At 33.7% G+C, this 23,017-nt stretch overlaps 3 protein-coding genes across 11 annotated transcripts; all 3 read left to right on the top strand.

The window, feature by feature from the left end:
• The first annotated feature begins 459 nt into the window (after positions 1–459).
• On the top strand, positions 460–3,683 carry LOC102615020 (uncharacterized). Of its 9 annotated transcripts, none has more exons than XR_003065066.2 (7): positions 460–628; positions 1,163–1,247; positions 2,223–2,336; positions 2,556–2,657; positions 3,037–3,099; positions 3,283–3,311; positions 3,499–3,683. XR_003065066.2 is itself a non-coding variant. In XM_025097874.2 (6 exons), the coding sequence occupies exons 1-5, from the start codon at positions 522–524 to the stop codon at positions 3,055–3,057; spliced, it is 429 nt and encodes a 142-aa protein (XP_024953642.1). In that variant the 5' UTR covers positions 460–521; the 3' UTR covers positions 3,058–3,099; positions 3,283–3,683. The 9 variants fall into 9 exon arrangements, 5 of the variants coding, with proteins under 5 accessions (XP_024953642.1, XP_006474118.1, XP_015384589.1 ...); XR_003065065.2 differs by having other exon boundaries at positions 3,245–3,311; XM_025097874.2 differs by having other exon boundaries at positions 3,283–3,683.
• A 7,450-nt stretch (positions 3,684–11,133) lies between these two features.
• Positions 11,134–14,353, top strand: LOC102615793 (probable alpha,alpha-trehalose-phosphate synthase [UDP-forming] 11). Its single transcript, XM_006474056.4, has 3 exons — positions 11,134–13,332; positions 13,445–13,718; positions 13,857–14,353. Exons 1-3 carry the CDS (start codon positions 11,363–11,365, stop codon positions 14,175–14,177), a joined length of 2,565 nt encoding a protein of 854 aa, XP_006474119.1. The 5' UTR covers positions 11,134–11,362; the 3' UTR covers positions 14,178–14,353.
• Positions 14,354–17,730: 3,377 nt separating this feature from the next.
• On the top strand, positions 17,731–22,994 carry LOC102616094 (cyclic nucleotide-gated ion channel 17-like). The gene is made up of 7 exons (XM_006474057.4): positions 17,731–18,007; positions 18,435–18,996; positions 19,810–20,022; positions 20,172–20,458; positions 21,075–21,186; positions 21,608–21,844; positions 21,949–22,994. The coding sequence occupies exons 1-7, from the start codon at positions 17,979–17,981 to the stop codon at positions 22,675–22,677; spliced, it is 2,169 nt and encodes a 722-aa protein (XP_006474120.1). The 5' UTR covers positions 17,731–17,978; the 3' UTR covers positions 22,678–22,994.
• The last annotated feature ends 23 nt before the right edge of the window (positions 22,995–23,017 follow it).

Raw genomic sequence — 23,017 nt, 5'->3', positions numbered from 1 at the left:
GTCCTAAATAAAAATTTAGAACTTTAATTAGTTAATCAGGCCTAAAAGTTTAATAATATAAATATTTTGATATTTTTTATTTTTACCAATACTTATAATTTTATAATTTATGTACTAGTAATTTTAAAAATTAAAAATTAAATTAAAAATTAAATTAAAAATTAAAATAGAAAAATGGGTAGGGGATGGGGATTCCACCTCATCCTCGTCCCCTCCCTGAATAAGAAATTGGGTTAAAAAATTTTTTTGTCCCTTTCCCAAATAAGAAATTGGGTATAAAATTATCCTCATACCCTTCCCGAATGAAAAAAATCTCTGAAAATACCCGTCAGCGTAGAGATTTTTGCCAACTCTAAAACTGTCCCTATCAAAAAAATTAAAAAATTAAAAAATTTAAAAATTTTAAAAAATAAAAATAAAAAATTTGGTCCAATCAATCCCAACGAATAAATAAATACATAAATATGGATAGGAGGATAAAGAAGTGAAAAGGCCGAAAAGAAAGAAGGGCGAGAATCGAGATGGCGTCCGCATATGATGTACAAGCACGTGCCATCGTCATCATCAATGGAGCTCCGGAGTTCTCCTCTTCTCTTCGTTACCCTTGTTCTTCTGCTACTTTCTTGAAGTAAGTTCACGCTTACCCACTTCTTCATTTCCTCTTATTCCTTCCTTTATTTGGTTCTTTTTTTATTTATTATTTTCTGTCTTCTCTCTGGTTGCCGGGGGAAAAAAATGGATGGTTATCTATTTAAGGATTCATGTTCATTTGGTTTTAACTGATAAGAATAAATATTTATGAATATTAATTAAACAGATTGTTTTGACCGACTTTTTCTGGGCATTTTCCCAGTTCCTATAGTGAAAGGTTGTTTTTTAATTTTTCAAGAATGTGAATAATGAAGATTATACATGGCTTGATAATGAAATAATTGGTAAATTTTTTGAAGTACTTTGAATACAATGGAAGTATTTGGTCATGTGGTTTTGTGGGATAGTTTTGACCAGAACAATATTACATCCTTGAAGTAATTTCAGTTATTAAATGTAACATGTAGTTTATGTTGTTTCGTAGTGATGCAAGTATGAAATTGCTTGGTCGCCTCATGTCGTGACTACTATGATTGAAGGGGAATTTATCTTTTTACGTTTCTCTTTTCAGGTGGGGATGGAGAAGAGACCTGAATGTAAGCCTGGTTACTCGTAGAACCAAGGGTCAAGCATTTCAAGTCTTGGCTAATCCTAATGTATGAATCAACCCCCAAGCCTTCCACATGTATAATGCCAGATATATTTGGTTTGACTATGGTCAAAGATCTTGTAGGTATGTGATTGATGACCAGTCAGTTGAGTGGCTCATGTTAGTACAATCCCTGTGTCTAGACATTTTTTCAGTTCATTTAGATATAACTGCAAACCATCTATCTGAGGAGCATACCGGTATTAGATAAGGGTGAGCACGCATCTGTTCACTTCAGTTTTTAACAATAATTTGAAACAAACCATAAGGATCAGTCCTGTTTGGCTAGAATTCAAAATCAAAAAGCAAAACGCTTTGGTTATAGAGAAGCTTTCCCTTTTAAACTAAAAGGACCTCTTCCGAGGGGCATATTGTTAGGTGAATTATCCCTTTTCTGCACTTTAATGTCACTTTCTTGCGAGTACTTAAATGATTACTTAGCGACTTAGTTATGAGCCCCCATAATTTTGGGGGACCGCTTAATGTGTTGTAATTCATTGAGTGCTCTTAAACCTTCCTTGTAGATATTGTCTAGAGAGTAGAGAACCTTACATAAGATTTTTTGTGAGTGCTTATTGTTAGCCCTATACCTTCTGAGTTTGAATATTGTATCTCTATTTATTAAGTGGCTCTCGTGTTTCCAGCCGCCAAAATCCTATAAGCCTGTTGACGGCTCAGGGGAATGCTTAACTGAGAGATTATCCTCTTTCTTAGGAAACTATATCCTGATCACTGCTTATGTTGCATCTGTGCGTATATTTTGTGATCACATCCTTCCTTTACTATCTGTTGGAGATTCAACTCGCACTTTTTGGTTAAGATCATTTCACCACCTTGGCACTTAATTTGCTTGCAGCCAATGGGAGGAAATTGATTCCCTGCTTCATGTATTTTTAGCATTGTATGGAAATAAAATTGTCTTTTGTGCTAAATCACAGTCTTATTAATATGAATGTGCACCCGTCTTTTCTTCTTCATACAGATATCTCCTAGGACAAATGATTCAAGCAAAAAAATAATCATGGTTGATCCTTTGGAAGCCAAACGGTTGGCCAACAAACAGATGCAAGAAATTCAAGCAAAAGAGAAATTCAAGGTGGAGGAAATTCACTATCTTATGAAGATAATGAATAATAAATGACTTCTCTTGTCGTATTAAGTATTGATAGCAGTAGTTTATCGTAAATATTTCCTGATGAGTACATTGGAGGGCAATAACCAGCATACCCAAATTTCACTCTTGAATAAAAATTGGGGAGTTGAATGTGGGATATAGTTTAGCTTTGTTTACTGATGGCTTATTTTGCATTTTCAGAGAAGACGGCAAATTGAGGCCATTAACGGAGCATGGGCAATGATTGGTCTCACTGTTGGCCTAGTAATTGAAGGTCAAACGGGGAAGAATATTATAGAGCAGGTGAAGTATTTTCCTTCTTCCATACACAAGCACAAACGAATGAATCTTTTTTCCTTCAGTTGGCTTGAAGGTTGAAGCTAGCCATTGCGCATCGACCACAACCAGTTTGATTAATGGATTCTTTTTTTTCCCTTTCAGCTGGCTGGTTACTGGTCTTCCATTGTCCATTTTTTTGTGCATTAGACATTGTGCAGATGTAATTGTTGAATTCAAGCAGTAGCAGATCCACTCTTTGAATACATGTTTAAATTGTACTTGCAAGACTATCACACTGTATTTTCTTAAGACTGACATACACACTATACCATTTAATTTTAAAGCAACTGAGCTTTATAAACTGCATGGTTCATATGATGCATAACAACATTTTCGGCTACAGTGGCGACTGCTTGTTGGTTAAATCAGCGGCTGACATTTGGAACAGAGGATTTGTTTGATTTAGGTACATTTTCTGGACTAAATTTCGTAAGATTTTGTTTATGTTAATTCTTCAATCAGTAATAACTGAATGCCAGTGCACAAAGGGACGATTTTCTATTTCTGGTGTTTTTATTTTCTATTTTTTAAACTATTATTTCCAATTGTAGGGTCCATGGACCATTAACTTTTAGGCCTTTCACTGCAGCTTTCTAAGTTCAAAGTTCATCTCCCCTGGTATGTATACAATGTGGTGAACCTTCCCACCTACTTAGCTTTTGTTTTTATGCCTAAATAAAATGAATATGGATTTGTTCGTTGCTCGTGTACATTACCGGGTCATGAGGGAAAGGCCGTGTGGAAATTCACGAACCATGTGCTTTTGTATTTATTGATTGAGCCATTCAATTCACTTTTACTGTAGTGCCTGTAAAGAAAGCGCTTCCGAGCAGCAGCATCAACCACTTCTACAAAGACAGCTACTTTAGAAAAACCCTCAAAAGCACTTGTGATTAATTTTCTTCCACACCATTCCTGGAGGGCTTTATGTTTTTCTGGAGACCAGCAATGTACTTTCTGAAAATTATAGTGAAAAGACATAATTTTACAGATTGGAACGAACTGGAATTAGTTGGCGGTCATTCAATAATATTCAACCACCAAGTTAGAAGAATGGACTGTTGCCAAATTAAATTATTAGTAAATGAAGCTAACCGCCAAGGATTTGGTATTTGCCAACCTGAGTTAGTAATGTATTAAATGTTGTTAGGTGAAAAACATCTCAATCTTTTGGTGTGCTTCTTATCTAATAAGCACTTTCCTTTCTCGGAAAAAAAAAGGTTGGTTTAAACTGATAACGAAACCTGCACTAAGATCAATGGAGGCAGAAGAGAGATAAATGGAACAGGTAAACAGGGCGCTTAAAATAACAAACCCATTTCAAAGTGTTCTCCTAATGCTGTTGATGAATACTAAGGTTTGTAACGCACAACTGATATAATGTCAAAAGTTAAAATTAAGTGAAAATGATGCTCTCTGATCCTCAAAATTTTAATTTTGTCTGGTGAATGGATAACTCTCCAACAATTTACGAATAGACAGATAGGCCAACGCGGGAACCAAACTTAAAAGGGGATTTGTGCGTCTACTCGGTTAAAAAAAAAGAGAAGCTACTACCAAACACATTAAGACAAACACTTCAAGTGCGTCAGTGTTTTTCTTGTACTTTCATGATCATACTATTATTGCCTAACAAATTCTCCAACTCCACAAAACGTGGCTGAACAAATAACCAGGCAAAAGGCTTTGGTACAAAGTGATATTTTTTTCTCTGTCCAAATCTTATTCAAGATCGTGGTGGGCTCCTAGAAATTAGATTGATTTTTCCTTCTGAACAATTAGATAGATTTGGATATCCACAAGTATTGATTACCAATATTGACCACTAACACGAATAGAATTCTCACAAATCAACCAACAATACATGTCAAAGTTTTCGTCTAACGTGGCTCCTCACGAGTGGGGTCTCAATTCTCGAAAATCAAAAAATCAACCCAAAAGTGCTGGCTAAACGTATAATATTTGATCAAAAGTTTGATACGTGAAGGCTCAAGGAACCTAATTGGAGACTTGGAATTATTTGCTTCGCCCTTTGGGTGTGGTGTGAATAGGAATGTGAAATCTGGAGAACAATTTTTGAAAAGTTTGAAGTGTTCAATTTAGGCCACCATTCAAAGTTGGATTTTAATTAATTGAGAAATGTGTATTGAAGAAGGCAGCTTGAATTTAGCTGTATTCAGGCTCCACCACTGCTGTTTCTACCTTTTACCAAATTTGGTGTGAGACTAGCCATTAGAATCAATCCATGTGGCCTGGGCTGCCAAATTCACAGGGACATCCTTATTTCAGTTGATCTTATCTGAATTGACTTTGATGATTTAAATAATCCTTCGAAACAAAAAAAAAACAAAAAGAAAGGACGAGACACATCATGTCCTTCTCCACGGAACGCGAATATTAGAACCACAATTTAAAGAAGAGTACTAATTGCCACTTCCCACCAAATGTTTGCAGCTCTATTACTTTTTTTCTTAAAGTTTTTTTTAATGAATTGTTTTTTTTCTTGATCTTGATGTTAAAACTTTAACCCATAACCATGGTTAGTTGAAGTAATGAAGTAACTTATATTGGTTTTTTTGAAATTAAAGTTAGGCAGTTATATGTTAAAAGTTATAATACTCAAATATTTGGTAATTGTATTTTAAAAGTTAAATTAATTTAATTTTATGTTTGTACGATAAAAAATTTATTATATATTTACTAATTTTGTTAAAATTATTATTTAAAAATTATATTTACTACATAATATTAATTTTTATTTTATAATTATAAATTTTTTCACAGCAACTGTAGCTTTCAGTTCCAAACAAAACATACATCTTATCAAAATTTCAAGTAATGAGTTATATTTTAAATTTTACACAATTTAAGACATGTTATGACAAATTTAAGAATTATATTAATGGAGTGTAAGTAACATAGAGTTATCCTAAAATATAAATTTTTAATATGCATGATGATGAAATTATACATTAATTCATTGAACTATTTTTTTCTTCATGAAAGAAGCTTTTGTCTCAAAATTCACTCATGGGCTACACGTCCTTGATCGCCATGCTAGCAAAATCAATTGATTAAGCAAACAAATCCAATTTATGTACCACACATGCAATTCCCAAAGTCTTTTTTTTTTTTTTTTAAATGGTAAATGATTTCATTTCCAAAAGAACAAAACAGTTACAAAGATTTTTAATTTTTTTTAGAACCTCCTCAATCCACACTTGAGATTCCGAACTGAACAAGGCCATTTTTGCTAAACCTTGAGCCACTAAATTACATGATTTAGGAGTATAAACAACCCTATAATCATGTTCCATTAAAACTACAAGCAAAAATCCTTGACCTGACATGATAAGAGAAGCCTTTGCAACAATAATTAGATCCCAAAAATTTAAAATAGATGCTGTATATATTGAGAGCAAGCTAGCCGGTTAGGAAATTGATGGACCCCTTTTTTAATTTTCATTGATATATAATTATTCTTATCCACTTGATTTGTTTCCTTTAAGATTACAATTTATAGCGATGTAGGTCCATCTAAAAATTGGTTTGCCACATTATTATTATTATAATGTTTGTGTCCACCATAAACAACCATATCTCCAAAAAGTGGAGGAGTATGCTAGTGGAGTTTTTATTGCTATGTCGACCATCCATAAAATGCACTTAACTTTCATGCATGCATGATAAATTAGAAGATTGTGTTGCTTGTTTCAATCTCACCCACTTCTTTAAGGACAATTTTATTTTCTTTATTTTGCTAAGTTTAATTTCTTTTCTTATTAAAAAAAGAAGAAGATCATATTCAATTAAATCTACCCTTCTTATTCTCTTGAATTATATTGAACGTATAAAATCTACTGCGCGATTGGATATAATTAGATTGAAGTTTTACGAATGGATCAATATTAATCAAAAGGATATATATATTAAAAACTCATTAATTTAAACCTTAAAGCATGGAAAGAATGTAACAAATCTGGCCACATAAAATAAGTAATATCATATTTGGTCAATTTTTCCAATTTGGTTTCGATAAGGATGTAATCTTTTGGGTGTGGAGGCCAGAAGAGATTTCATGAGCAGCAAAGGTGAAACATTATTTAACTCTTTGTCAGCTGTCTTATCCAACTAAGGAATTATCAAGCATTATCAATTTTGTAAATCAAAAGCAAACATAGTACCAAAGGGAAACAAAAAAATAAATAAATAATGTTCTAAGGTATGGTATAAGCATTAAACAATTGGAGAGATAAATGAGATAATAAGAAAGTTAATAGAGATTGGATTAGTTTTATTCTTTGAATATTCCCATGTGATTTGAATTAGTAAAGTTTTTTTTTTTTTTTTTTGGATTAGGTAATAAAGACACTGCACTTTATTTCATTTTATCAGAAACTTTTCAATTTTTTTTTTTTAAATTTTCGAAAATAAACTTTTCTCCATATGGGTCTACAAAAATGACATTGTTTGGATGGCCGATTCCAAGAAAATTCATAGACTAAATTAAGGAAGTTGTTAACAGTTCATAAGACTTGAAGCCAAGTGTGTTTATTGGGTTCATTTGTTTTATTAAAATAAGCTTTTATTAAAGAAATATATGTCTCTACACAACGGGTTTTGATTCGTGACCTTTCCTTGGTGAAACTTTGACTCAAACGAATAAAAGCTTACGGCTGCCGTGTTGTTTGAACTCGGCGAGTCAAGAGACTATTTATGTAAGGATTATGCGCTAGCATGACGTCATTTATACTCTTCATTGTTTTAGCAAAATTATGTTTAGGTGATTGATTTTTTTTTATTATTATTATTATATTATTGCTTGAGCATCGTCCAAGGTATCTATTAAATGAGTTTATTCTTGGCACGTTCTAAATTATAAAGAGGCACTTTATTTACGCTGGTTAAGCGATAAATGTCTAAAATCCAGATTAAAGAGAAAAAAGTAGCAATAATATCGCTTACGAAATTTACTATTTAAAAAGAAGCCTATGATGTTTACATAATAGGCATAATGCAAATAGAAATTTTATATCAATATGCGAAACTTATACCGACACGTTAGATTTATATTTTGAGTGTTACATCCTCTTTTTTAAATAGTAACTGTAATTGTTAATAATCTCCTATGTTTTAAGTTCTAAATAAATAATTTAGACATTATTAACTTTTTTTGAAATACTAATTACATATCAAATTATTGTATGATACAGATATTTAAAATTTTTATTACAATAAATTATTATATTATTACATTAAATTATATGATGTATATGATCAGATAAATAATCTTTACAGACGAAATATGTCTATGTGACTCTACTCATATTTTATAAGAGAAAAAAACTTTTATAAATTAACTCTACAAATTATAATTAATTAAAAAAAATTAAATTCATAAAAACTGAAACTACTGCTCTTATAATTATATTTAACTTTGAGTTTTTATGAATTTAACTGTTTTATTTTGAATGAGCATTAAGCACCACAAGAAATATCACAGAATACAAAAAAATAAAGATAAGCACAAAACTCTTGGAGTGTGGGTCCCATCCTAAGGCGGGCGCATATTAAAGACGAGGTGCCGCCCACGTTCCATCAGACTTGATGAGATTATAAGATAAAAAGAAAAAGAAAAAAAGAAAAAAAAATGAAATGAAATGAAATCCTCAGCTCCAGCTTTGTGGATAAAGTGGGGCCCACTGCTGAGCGAGGTCCCGCTACTGGGTCGTTCAGTCAGATGGGATAATTTAATTGATTTCTTCTATTCGAGTTGCATTTTATCGAAATTGCGCGCGGTCGTGGATTTGGACCAAAGGCTACAATTTCTTAGAGGTTGGAGAGAAGCTCCTCTTCGCCTAAAAAGTTCCTGACTTTGACTCGCAATTGTCAGAGTGCGTCCTGTGCTGACACGTACGACGGAAAAAGCGTCCACGTGAGATTATTTTATGGGGGGGGGACCTTTTGATGTTAAGTCACGATTTTTTTGAAGTTAAATTAATTTTTTAATTTCCACTCATTTTAAGATTTTTAAACTTAATTGATCAATCAAATCAAATAATTTTAAAAATTACTCGATTAGATGTCCGAGGATAACTTACTTTTAATCCAAAAATCAAATAAAGGTGCAAATATTTTAATGAATTTCCTTTACATTTGAGTTAATGATGTCTTAATGAAATTCATTTGTGGCGCAAATCATTTTTTATTTTTCTTCCGTGTCGGTACTCGGTATCTTATAAGCCGACGCGTTACTCTTTTTTTTTTTTTGGGGGGGGGGGGGGGGGGGGGGTTGCAAGTCTACATAGTTGTACGCCGAACAAAAATAAAGGAGATGAGCAGGAGAAGAAGCACGACGAACAGTCGTTCAATGTAGGTGACGCGTCCTTTAGCGAGTGGAACCAATAAGAACCGCATCTGCCCAGTCCGTGACTGATTTTGGGCTTTGCTTTGACGACCCAGGCACGCCACGTTTCTTTTGTAATAATTCCACGTGGCGAGTTCTAGAACCCCTATCTGATTTTCTGCCCGTGCGAAGTAGCTGTAACGACTGCATAAGATAAGTAGATAACAATGACATTAAGTCTCGTTTATAGAGACAAGAATTGATCAAATGGGTTTGGTTACCGTATACAGGCGGTATTAATTCTACCGTTTTTTTTTTTAAGGACAACAAAACTAAATAATCAACATTGTAAATCTAATGATATAAATTTAATGTGACTACTCTAAAATTGTTTATCTTACAATTTTAATTTTATTATATCATTTTAAAAATCAATACTTGAGTACTCGACAATTATAGATGAATCAATCAATATAAAATTTATATTGTAATGATAAGGATTGAGACCTTATTTGATATTGAGGTCGAATAATTATAGTTTAAAGATTATAACAGTAAAATATTTAGTAAATACTTCCTATTATAGCTTGAAAATTAAATTTATGGGCCAATAAATGTGAGTTGACATTAAATGTAATTGGAATCCAAATTTAATAACTACGTAAAATATAACAATATTTTCATATATAAAATGAAAGTATAAGAGGAAAGAGTCTCGCGGATATTCATGAGCGGTGGGAGTTGTTATATCTACACGTGGCATATTTGTAGAGTTGTATCCAAGTGTTTTTAAAATCTGACCGAGTAATTCCGTTGGCAGACCAAATAATTTTCGACATCTGTTATATTTAGGCTTCCTTGAATAGAATGCGATTTACCATAAAATCCATCAATATTATAATTCCAATTATAATGATATATAATTATTTATTATCCCATAAAATCAGATATCATATATTTTATAATGCATTATATTGGATAAGGATGCTACTTCACAAAAGAACTATTATATTAATCTTTAATGTGGGCAATTTAATTTTATTATGTTAATTAAATGTTCAATATCGCAAATATTTGTTATAGATTCCATTGTTCATTAATGTGAAATATTGATGATGATTCACGCAAATTATAAATTTTCTGAGTGATTTATTTGTATTATTTATCGAATTGACTTCATAACAAATCAAATGATTTGTTTAGAATATATTGCAGTTAATGGGATTTTATCATTCAATTTTTCTTTTTAAATTGATAACTTTCCTCAAGAAAATTAGTGATGGAAATACCCAAAAAAGAAAAAGACCTAAATTCGCATGTTTTAATGTGAGTATTTGGTTTTTCACTATTGTTTGCAAGGGGGAAAAAAATTGTTAAAAGTAAAACTGGTCATTTCATAATTTAAGGTACTTCGGTTACTTTACAGAGTAACATTTCTCCTTAAAAAAACAAAATTTAATTAGGATGCCCTAAAAATATGTTTCTAAATATAATTTTTAAGAGAAGGTGAAAAATTAAAAATAAAAACCATTTTTAGACTATTTTATCAAATTATTCAAGTAAATTTAATATCCAAGAATTTTAAATATATCATCAAATATGTTTTATAGCTTATTGAAATTACCAATAATAATAAGTTCATAATTTTAGATTATTAAAAATTACCAACAATAAATTAATAACTGGTGAAAGGATAATATATTAAGAGAAATCTGTGGTGCAACTGTGGTATTGTGTCACAGTTATATTCAGCAGTTAGATATCAGTAGACCCCACCAATCTAAATACATCTAATTGTAGCACGATACCACAGTTGCACCGTAGTATGATCCAATATATTAATATCATATTTATTGTCATTTCTTGTAACTCAACTATTAAAAATAAAAGTAACCGGTTAGTCCGGTAACCGAGACAAAAAGTGAAGACAGCAGAGAAATCAGAACTGAACAGTTCGGTTACAGTCGGTGGTGACATACCTACGCAATCACCTACAATCAACCTCATTATAACAAAAATGAACCCGCTCGTAACCCCACAAATCTGAATCGTCTGTTCCAGCCCCTCTTCACGTAACTCGTATAAATTAATTTCTCCGAGCCGGGCTCTTCCTTCGTCCTTATCCCATTTTAACAAAGCTCTTATGGAAAGTGTATCATTATCTTTGATTTTGCCTTTCTGTAATAAGATTTGAATTTATATTTCTCTCCTTTAAAAACCCCATTAACACATTATTGTAAATACATATATATTAACAAGCCATTAAAAGTTAAAAGAGAAGAAAAAAAGCCTTTGTTTTGTATTTTGTCTCTGTTTGTTCTCAATGAGATCTTCGTTAGACTTGTTGAATTTGATATCTTTTGATGATTTTGGGACACTGAATCGAATCCCACGAGTCATGAAAGTCCCTGGGGTGATATCAGAGTTTGAAAATAAGAGCAACGACAGTACTACAACAATCGTGGAGCCATGCCAGCGCAGGATCATTGTGGCTAATCAACTGCCTGTGAAAGCCTATTATGAAAAAGATAGTAACAAGTGGGGGTTCGAATATGATCAAGACAGCCTCTATTTGCAGCTCAAAGATGGGTTCCCGCTGGAGACGGAAGTTATATACGTTGGCTCATTGAACGTTGAGATTGGTGTTGATGATCAAGAAGAGGTTTCAACGATTTTGTTGGAGAAATTTAAGTGCGTGCCAACGTTTTTGCCAGCTGATGTACACAAGAAGTATTATCATGGGTTCTGTAAGCATTATCTTTGGCCTTTATTTCATTACATGTTGCCTTTGACGGCTAGCCATGGGGCTCGTTTTGATCGAGGGGAGTGGCAGGCTTACTTGTCTGCTAACAAAGTTTTTGCGGATAAAGTGATGGAGGTGATAAACCCAGATGAAGATTATGTTTGGATACATGATTATCATCTAATGGTATTGCCTTCTTTCTTGAGAAAACGTTTTCATAGAGTGAAAGTTGGTTTCTTTTTGCATAGTCCATTTCCTTCATCTGAAATTTATAGGACTTTGCCTGTGAGAGATGAGATTCTTAAGTCCTTGTTGAATTCGGACTTGATTGGCTTTCACACTTTTGATTATGCGAGGCACTTTTTGTCATCTTGTAGCAGAATGTTAGGTCTTAATTATGAGTCCAAGAGGGGTTACATTGGTTTAGATTATTTTGGTAGGACTGTGAGTATAAAGATTTTGCCTGTCGGGATTCACATGGGCCAATTTGAATCTATTATGTCTCTTGATGTCACAGGTCAGAAAGTTAAGGAGTTGAAGGAAAAATTTGATGGGAAAATTGTAATTTTGGGGGTAGATGATATGGATTTGTTTAAGGGTATTAGTTTGAAGTTTTTAGCAATGGGGCAGCTCTTAGAACAGCACCCAGATTTGAGGGGGAAAGTGGTTTTAGTACAGATTACAAACCCAGCTAGGAGTAGTGGTAAGGATGTGCAAGATCTTCTAAGTGATACCAACAGAATTGCAGAAGAAATCAATCTCAATTTTGGCAAACCAGGCTACGAACCGATTGTTATCATTAAAGAGCCGCTTAGTACTCAAGATAAGGTTCCATACTATGCCATTGCTGAATGCTGTGTGGTGAATTGTGTGAGAGATGGGATGAACTTGGTGCCTTATAAATATACTGTTAGCAGACAGGGGAGCCCTGTTTTGGACAGGGCATTAGGTGTTGATGAAAAGAATCCTCCCCAGAAGAAGAGTGTTATAATTGTGTCAGAATTCATCGGCTGCTCTCCATCTCTTAGTGGGGCGATTCGTGTCAATCCGTGGAATGTTGATGCTGTTGCTGATGCCATGGATTCTGCCTTACAAATGGAGAATCAAGAGAAAATTTTGCGGCATGAGAAGCATTATAAGTACATTAGCTCTCATGATGTGGCTTATTGGGCTAAGAGTATTGATCAAGATCTTGAGAGAGCTTGCAGAGATCATTTGTTCAAGAGATGTTGGGGAGTTGGTTTGGGTTTGGGATTCAGGATTGTTGCTTTGGGGCCTGAATTTCGGAAGCTTGGAATGCACCATATTGCTTCTGCTTATAACAAGACAAATAGCAGATTGATTCTTTTGGATTATGATGGGACTGTGATGCCACAAACTTCAGAGGATAAAAGACCAAGCACCGAGGTTCTTTCAATCTTGAATGATTTATGCAATGATCCCAAAAATGCTGTTTTCATCGTTAGTGGCAGAGGAAAGGATTCTCTGGGCAATTGGTTTTCTGGGGTTGAGAAGTTGGGCCTTTCAGCCGAACATGGTTACTTCACTAGGTAATGCTTTAAATTGTTGTTTATTCACTGAATTTTCTTGCGCGTCATTGTGTGTGTTTGTTTGTTTTGTTTTGTTTTTTTTATCCTTTTAATCTAAGATTATCTATTGTAGGTGGAGTAAGAACTCTGCATGGGAAATTTGCTCGTTGACAAGAGACTTTGATTGGAAAGAGATTGCAGAACCTGTAATGAAGCTTTATACTGAGACAACCGATGGCTCTTTCATAGAGGATAAAGAAACTGCAATTGTGTGGCACCACCAGCACGCCGACCCTCATTTTGGCTCATGCCAGGCTAAAGAGCTTCTTGACCACTTGGAAAATGTTCTTGCTAATGAGCCTGTTGTTGTCAAAAGAGGCCAACACATTGTTGAGGTCAAGCCACAGGTATGTCAACATCAATCTTTTTAATACAGTTGTTACATAAACTTATATGATATGTTACGAAGAAACGGTGTAATGCCCTTTGTTTTATATCTCATTGATATTGCTCGGATGATCATTCTAATGTGGTGAATTGGGTAGGGAGTAAGCAAAGGCATTGTTGTAAAAAACTTGATTTCAACTATGCGAAGTAGGGGGAAGTCTCCAGATTTTGTGCTGTGCATAGGGGATGACCGTTCTGATGAAGATATGTTCGAGAGCATTGAGCAAGCTGTTGCCGATCCATCGGTACCAGGGATTGCAGAAGTATTTGCGTGTACAGTCGGTCAGAAACCGAGCATGGCTAAATATTACCTTGATGATACTGCAGAAGTCATAAACTTGCTTGAAGGCCTTGCTACAGAATCTGTACATTCTAAGTCGGCATCCTACCAGGAATCACATGAAGACTTGTTACTTTGAATAAAAGGTTAGAATGAACATAGTGAAAAAGTCAAATCTGGGCTTAGGGCAATTGATGATACAGATATCCTTGTACAGAAAAATACTTTTTTCTTTTCTTTTTTTTTTTATAACTTTTACAGGTTCATTTGGAAAACCCAATTAGAGAAATTTACAAATTAGTTCATTCATCTTCATCTTCATCTTCATCTCTTTGGAATTACTATTATTTGTGGAATTACTATTATTTGTGAATACATCTAATGCATATCGAAGATAAATCGGTCAAACTGTCATTATCTCTATGGACAAATAGTCAAATACCAGCCGGACTCGTGATGCAGCAACAAAGAAGGCCACTAGGAATTGTCTTGAAGGGTTTGACTGTGAATTGCGGAATCAAAATTTCACTATTTGCGTAGTTTTTCTACAAATGCATCCAATGTTTCTCAGTTTCTGAAAACAAGATAATGGTCAAAAAGAGTGTTCGGATAACGGAATGATATTTTTCCCGTTGAGTGTATTGATGACAATTGATTTGTGTACTAAAACTTCTCAAAAATAACCACACCATATTTGAAGGCCATCATTTCCAAAATCTTTGTCGATAAGATCGGATCTAAGTTGCATAATTGTTATAGTACGTGGAAATCCAAAAAAGAAAAAGAAAAAAGGACATGCTTAAAATGACGAACTATTCTTTTATAAAATATTGGATTGTAAATTTATTTAGTTTTTATGAAGGTATGGAACTTGAAGTACAGTTAAATAACAGGTTGATTAATTTGCGCCATCGACAATACTTTTCGTTAACAATATTTAGGGCCAAACGGGTAACCAATATTATTTAATCAGTGACCCCAACAAAAGAAAATTATTTAATAGTCATATTTTATTGAAATAATATCATGTAACAATAATTTTGTAATTCCAGCAAACTATTAATTTAGGATATGAATAGATCATAGAGTTGTATAAGGGTTTTCAGATGTTATGATATTTTATTAAATAAAATATGACTCGTCACCTTTTTCTCCCCTTGAAATTTAAATACATTTGGATCTCGTATCTAATTTGCTTTTTGCTTCTAGAAGTTTCGGGGATGAATTCTGAAATTGCAAGATTTTTAAATTTTTTTGTTATTTATTTTATATGTAGTGGATTAATTATTTTTAACTAACCAGATTAAATACAATGCAATAAATTTTTATTTAATTAAAATGTGTATCCATTCTATTAATTATTAATAGGTTTTGTATCGTTCGCACATTATTAATTTATAGAGACTATATTATATTGAATATTTATATATAAAGAGAGAGAGAGAGAGAGACATACATATTTATAAATGTATAAATAAATTTTATTTAAGATTTGGTCCATTTTAACTATTTGTATTCTTTCAATAGTTCAAAACAGTAAGATTTGTAAAATACATATAACTGCCTTTAAACCTTATAAATTTTAAAAATAAATTTTATCACATATTAACTGTTTCTCTTCACCGTTGATTATTTTTCCAGCATAACTAACAACAATTACTTTAAAAGTTATAACATTACTAAATTTGCCCTTAGCTATAAAGAAAATAAATTAAATAATAAATAAGTCCAATAAATTTTAAAAAATATTATAAATTAAGCACATAGTTCGTGAATTCGGTGGAAAGCAAAAGGAATTGTGAAATTGGTTTCGAATTTTGATTTCATTTAAATTATAATTTTATTTACATCGGGTCATCCCCCAAGCCCATCCCCGAAGAAGAACAACGCCGCCGAATTTCACAGCCAAGAATTGAGCAAGTAATAAAATTGTCATTTCTTCATCTTCCCTCTTGAAGACATGACAAACTATTTTCTTTGAATTTTTTTCTTTTTTAATTAGCTTTCTCATGAAAAAATCCTCATGTTCTTTCTCAGATGGCCACTCTTGTGTTTAACAATCTGATGTGCAAAAGACTCTTAGAGTTTTCTTTAGTCGGCCACATTTGCACTTAACAATTTGATGTGTTGTTGCCTGTTGGTGTGCAGAAGACTCCAGATTCTTCTTCGAACAACCACACTTGTACGGTTGTACCTAATAGTTCGATGTACTATCTGCCATGGTGACGGTGACATGTTCTTTCTTCTTTCATTAATTTCTTCGAACCACTTCTTAGAGACTACGATTATGAACATTTGATACAAGTGATGATTGCAAGCTTCTAGGTGTACTATCGATTTATAAGAGAGTTAGGTAGCTGTATACAGAAATGAAACTGAATATTATATATCACAAAAGTAACGAAAAATGCATCCCAAGATTGTGGATGATGAAACAAAAAATAAAATAAAATAGCAAAATACATGCATAACTGATGATATAGTTAATATTTATATTAGAACCCAGGAAGAAATCGATAAAATAAAGATTTTGTGAGAAGTTTACATGTACAATACACAACCTATAAGTGTCAATATTTAAATGAAAGGCTCTTGCAAAGAAAAATTAAATTTGCGGGAAAAAAATAGTCAGTAAAAATTTCTTTTCCTTTCCTTCTTGATTTATACACATGCCGTAATTTCCACTAATAACATCGCTATCGCTGAGAATTGTAAAAACTCTTTCCTCATTAACTTACCGATAATTAGTTTCTTTACTTCCCAGTTTCCTCAAATTTCTTACACTGTCCCATACTAAAACCTATGCATGATATTTAATAAAAGTTTGATTTGTTGTAAAGAAAATTTGACAGTAGAAACATTTTTTTTTCCATGAGTATATATATATATATATATATATATATATATATATATATATATATATATATATATATATATATATTAAATATCATTTGTGAATTCTCCCTACAAAACCAATAAAGGCATCAAATAAATTAATTTATAGTATTTTATGCGAAAATTAGCCTTGAAGCTTCATATGCTTCTCGATCCAGTTTGAGCAAGGCCTAATCAAGTTTTCAGGTCCGAGGCCAGCCCATTCCGGGTTTGTAATACTAGAGTATTTAAGCCTAATTCTACCCAATAAAAAGCCTCAAAACAGTCAAACGAAAATTCAGAGAATTCATGTTTGAGCTCCGACAGGCCGCATATTGTTTTCCAGGTCCAATAAAACCATACAATGAGGTTTATGTGCTTCAAATTTCGCTCTTATTATTACAATTATCATACACAATTGATTAATTCTATTAAATTGTTGTTAGACAATACTTGCATATAATATTTCTTTTTTAGCCCCCATCTAAATCAAATCAAATCAAAAACTATGATATGAAGAATTACCGTCCTCCAACTATCTCTATCTCTGAATTCCCATCGTAACGTACATACGAAACCTTTTTCTGTTTAATTTTGTTTTTAATCCTTTGTTTATTTCAATAATTTAATAATAAAAAAGTTGATAATCCAGCATCATCAATTCAATACAGCATCCTTAATTGGTGCAGTGCAAAATGGAGAATTATTGGCCAAGTAGTTAGTTGGTGCTGTCTCTGGAGTCGTATGTTTCAACTTTTTTAACCTTATACGTTGACTTGTGCTGTGCAAGTCTCTGATTTTCACTTTCACTTCCAGTGTCAACACAAAAAATAAAAATAGAACTAAAACGAAAGTAAAAACACTAGCGTAAAAACAAACACATTAAGTCAATACTTCTAATTAGCTTACGAAAAAGCTCAGATTTTAGGGAGAGAAGGGAAAACGAAACAAAAAAAAAAACAACAAAATTGAAGAAGGGCAACACCATTTTGGGGATGGGGGCACCGTAGGGTTTTAAGAGATCAGAGTTAAGATTTTTCTTTTCGTTCTTTATTAATTGTTCTTGATGGAGTTCAAGAAGGAAAAGCTTGTCAGGTAATCTTGTTGTGTATATATGTATATTTCTTATCTGGGTTTTTTTTTTTTGCTAGGAAGTATTGATTTTTAAATTTTCCGGGATTTTGTTTTTCATATGCTGCATTTGGCTGATGAGAAAGTGCGGGAAAATGTTGACAGAGATTGGAGTTAGAGTAGTTAGACTAATTCGAATTAATCTGTTAAATCTTTCGAGTTTTAGATTTGTTGCTATGTGAGAGCTAGAATTTTGGTCAACTAAGAAGCTCTGTAATCAAAACACTTCAGAAGCATAAAAATTCTTTATTTGTTTTCGGGTTGTACTTGAGGGCTAAAGTGACATGGACCTTCTTGTCAAACAGATGCGTTTTCTAGATGTGAATATTGTGAATCAAATATTTTGTAGGTTGAAAATCTTCTGCTTAAAACTGTGGGAAAACTTTTGTAGGTTTTATTCTGACGGCAAACAGCATAGAGAAACTTTGTGGGGAAAGAATGACTCAATACACCTTGAGAAGTCATCTTCTGCGCACAAGATTCCATTACCTTCAGTGCTAAATGGAGTGGTAGGAAGCAGGGGTCAGGTCCAGGAGGCATACAAAATTGGAAGGTCGAAGGTGTTTCAAGAGGAAAACATGCCATGGTACAAGAAAATACTCGACCCAGGCAGTGACATCGTTTTGCAGTGGAACTGGGTTTTCATTGTCGCATGCTTGGTGGCACTTTTTGTCGATCCATTGTACTTTTACTTGCCTTCCGTTGGAGGGGATGGGGATACTTTATGTGTGAAGACTGACATGAAGTTACGGATTGTTGTGACCTTGTTCCGGACCATGGCAGATCTTTTTTATTTGCTGCACATGATTATAAAATTTAGGACAGCTTATGTCGCACCAAGCTCTCGGGTATTTGGAAGGGGTGAACTTGTCATGGATCCGAAAAAGATTGCGCGGAGATATCTTAGATCTGACTTCTTCATTGATCTCATTGCAACTCTGCCTCTGCCTCAGGTAACTTATTCTGACATATCAATCTTTGGCTTTCCTGTTTCTACACATTATAAGTAGTTTCTTTTAGCTGGTATTGTAGTATACGTTCTATTTTTTTTTACAATGAACATTTAGTGTTGGCATGGCATGGCCTCTTTTTCTGTCTACTCTTAGTTTGCAGATATGTTATTGGTTCCTTTGTAGTTGCTTTGCTCTGTTGTAGGATCTGGCTTTTTCAATTGTCATTAGGGTGAGGGATCTCCTTTTTCGATAAAGTTTACAAATTGGTGAGCCAAGTTATACTTTGTGGTGTTAAGTCAGTTTTAAGGATTCAAGGGCAAAATGATTACAGAGCAGCAACCTTTTATGTCTGCATTTGAGTTGGTTAACTGTCTTTCCCTTAATTTGTTGCAAGATGAGTTAGTCTTATATAACATGGTTGGGCTCATAGTGCCCTTCTGTGCCACCCAATTCGTCCGCTCTTTCATAAATGTTTTAATTGTTGGGTCCCTAGTGTCCACCGGTCAAACCACTTCAGTACTTAGAAATTTATAAATTGACAACTCAAGCTATTAATTGTCCACCTGTCCAATTCCTATATGGCAGTGAACAACCTTCTGCCTCTATCTCTATCCATAGAAGTACTATGGATTATGGCTATTATTTTCATGTGATAAAATGCTAAATTTGGAAACCTGAGCATAACATGCAGTTTTGCTCCTTTTCTACATGATCTGTTAATTTCATTGATTGTATTATTTCTATGTGTTCTGATTTAGACTTTCTGCAGCTGACAAAGGTGAAGCTCAATTAACTGAATTTACTTTAATGCAGATTGTAATCTGGTTTATCATACCGGCAACAAGAATCCCTCGAACCAATCACAACAACAATGCCCTTGCATTGATAGTTCTGCTTCAGTATGTTCCCAGATTATATTTGATTTTTCCGTTAAGTTCCGAAATCATTAAGGCAACAGGTGTGGTCACAAAGACTGCTTGGGCAGGGGCTGCTTATAATCTGTTATTGTACATGTTGGCTAGCCATGTATGTGACCTTATTACTTTAACGTTTATGCGTATTGTTCTGTTGTTTTACAGGGTTCATTAGTTTACTCCTTTAACATCCTTATTTTAAGTTTCTAGTTATTTTATTTCTTTCATAGAGTTCACAAGATGTCGCTCTCTTTTATTCAGGTTGTGGGGGCAGCATGGTATTTGCTGTCAGTTGACAGGTATACATCATGTTTGAAAAAAGTGTGCAAGAAGGAGTTTAACAGTACCAGATGCAATTTGGATTGTGATGCTTTCAACGTTCGCAAGATGTGGGCAAATAGAACAAATGTGTTCAACGGCTGTGGTCCAAAAAACGATATCACTTTCAATTATGGCATATTTCAGAATGCAGTTGAAAAAAACGTTGTTTCCTCGGCCTTTATTGAGAAGTATTTCTACTGTTTATGGTGGGGTCTGCAGCAGCTTAGGTATGACTTTATTCTTTCTAAGCATCAAAAACAACAACTGTTTTCATTATATTCCTTTTTTTTTTCCGTACTTTTTTAACTTTATGGGGCAGTTCTTTGGCTGGAATAATGAAACTGATTTATGTGAATGGGCTGAAGTATGTAGTTCTAGCTTCATAGAAATGTATGTTATATATCGCACATCAGATACTAGAACAATGAACAGAATACACCAACTGTAGAAATGACAAAAATACAATCAAATGACATATAAATGTTTGATTCCCATTGAAGGATCATCCACATGATTGAAAATATATATATTTGCTAGAAAATTGCAAGTTTACCTTATTAATTCTAGAAATTTCTAGGTTTCTTCATTCCATTCAGTTGTTTCGGTGAAAACTATTATTTTTTTTAATTTTAAGTTTTATTCTTTTGAAACTGAGAAATAGATGATGAATGTATGGTTTTCAGATTATTCTCAAAATTAAAATGTTTGGCAACCTGTCTTGAAGTGGAGTTGATATTGTATTGTAATATATATTTTTTATTTTGAATGTTGTGGATGCCATTTAATTGTGTTATTTTGTTTACAAATGTTGATCCATGTCCTTTTTCCCATTTATTATCTCAGTTCATATGGACAGAATTTGTCAACCAGCACATTCATTGGGGAGACATCATTTGCTATACTCATTGCCATCTTGGGTCTTGTTCTGTTTTCTCATTTGATAGGGAATATGCAGGTACATAGAAAACATTGGAATCCTCGACTTTCTCCTTTCAAACTTACTTTCCTTTCGAATTGATCTTGTATGGGTGACACTGATGGTTACTAGCTTTTTATTACCAGCATTCTTATGCATCTTCTTCGTTCTTTACTTCTATTCATTGTTATATTTTTAATGCACCACTACAAAATTAGTATACTTTAGAAACAACAATAGAATCTTTTCCACTTTTCTGTAGTTTGGCAATTGACACAAATTTTTTGTTAAATCTATTTTCCATTTTTTTAACAGCTCCAGCATTATTTTTCAGTGTTCAGTTAATATTTGAATTGAAAGGTGTAGAAAAATGGTAGATTGTCCTGTTTTGGTGTAACATGTTTGTCATTGTACTTTTCCTATACCATGTGGTGGTTTAAAAATTGTTTTCATGATGTAGACATACCTGCAATCTATAACTTTGAGACTCGAGGAATGGAGACTTAAGCGAAGAGACACTGAGGAGTGGATGAGGCATCGCCAACTCCCTGAAGATTTGAAACACCGGGTTCGACGTTTTGTTCAGTATAAGTGGGTTGCGACCCGAGGAGTTGATGAAGAAGCCATTCTTCGAGGCTTACCAGCTGATCTCCGTCGTGATATTCAATGCCACCTCTGCTTGGATCTTGTTCGACGTGTATGTTTTCTATGAAGTTTTATGTTAGAGAGCTTAAAACAGCCATCATTTTTTCTGATTTAGTACTTAAATCAAATTAACTTGCTTTTTTTTTTTTTTTGCAGGTCCCATTCTTCTCACAGATGGATGATCAGCTGCTTGATGCAATTTGTGAGCGTCTTGTATCCTCCTTAAGCACTGAAGGCACCTATATTGTTCGTGAGGGTGACCCTGTGACAGAGATGCTGTTTATCATCAGAGGTAGATTGGAGAGCTCTACAACTAACGGAGGTCGGACTGGTTTCTTCAACTCAATTACATTGAGACCGGGAGACTTTTGTGGGGAGGAGCTCCTTACATGGGCGTTGCTTCCAAAATCCACCCTCAACTTGCCTTCTTCAACTCGAACAGTTAGAGCTCTGGTAGAAGTTGAAGCTTTTGCTCTGCGAGCTGAAGATCTCAAGTTTGTGGCTAACCAATTTAGACGCCTCCATAGCAAGAAGCTGCAGCATACATTCCGGTTCTACTCCCACCATTGGAGAACATGGGCAGCTTGCTTCATACAGGCTGCTTGGCGCCGGTACAAAAAGAAGAAGAGGGGAAATGCATACACAAGGGCGGAATCCTTTGCTTCTGATGAGAGGGAGACCGATGAGACTATGCAAGAGGAAGTGGAACGTTTTTCTGCTAGTTCAAATCCTTCTCAGGCAAAGCTGAACCTTGGGGTTACAATTCTAGCTTCAAGGTTTGCTGCAAATACAAGGAGAGGAGCACAGAAACTCAAAGATGTTGATATGCCAAAATTACGAAAGCCTGAAGAGCCTGATTTCTCAGCTGATCCTGAAGATGATTAGTTCAGGATTAGCTATGTAGCTTATGTGCATTAGTCTAGAGCATACCATAACTACAGATTTCTCCCTAATTTTTTTTTTTTTTCAACGGAGGTGGGTTCTGGAATGCTGTATTTGCCTAAAAACGAGAATCTTGTTTGGTCCAGAAAAAAAAAAAAAAAAGTTTTCTTGGTTGATTAAGACTGGGAAGGGGTTTGAAGAGTAACATAGTGGTATCTACCATATCTTATTGTTTTTGTATCATGTGTTACCTGTATATTTACTTGTAATGGTACATTTAACATGGCGATTTCATTACAATGTGTGCTGAATTATTGGCCTTCAAATGTGCTCAACATGCATT

Source organism: Citrus sinensis, chromosome 9 (genome assembly GCF_022201045.2).
Source record: "Citrus sinensis cultivar Valencia sweet orange chromosome 9, DVS_A1.0, whole genome shotgun sequence".
NCBI classification, from domain to species: Eukaryota; Viridiplantae; Streptophyta; class Magnoliopsida; order Sapindales; family Rutaceae; genus Citrus; species Citrus sinensis.
The sequence above is the reverse complement of the archived record's forward strand: the minus strand, read 5'-3'. Positions and strand labels throughout refer to the sequence as shown.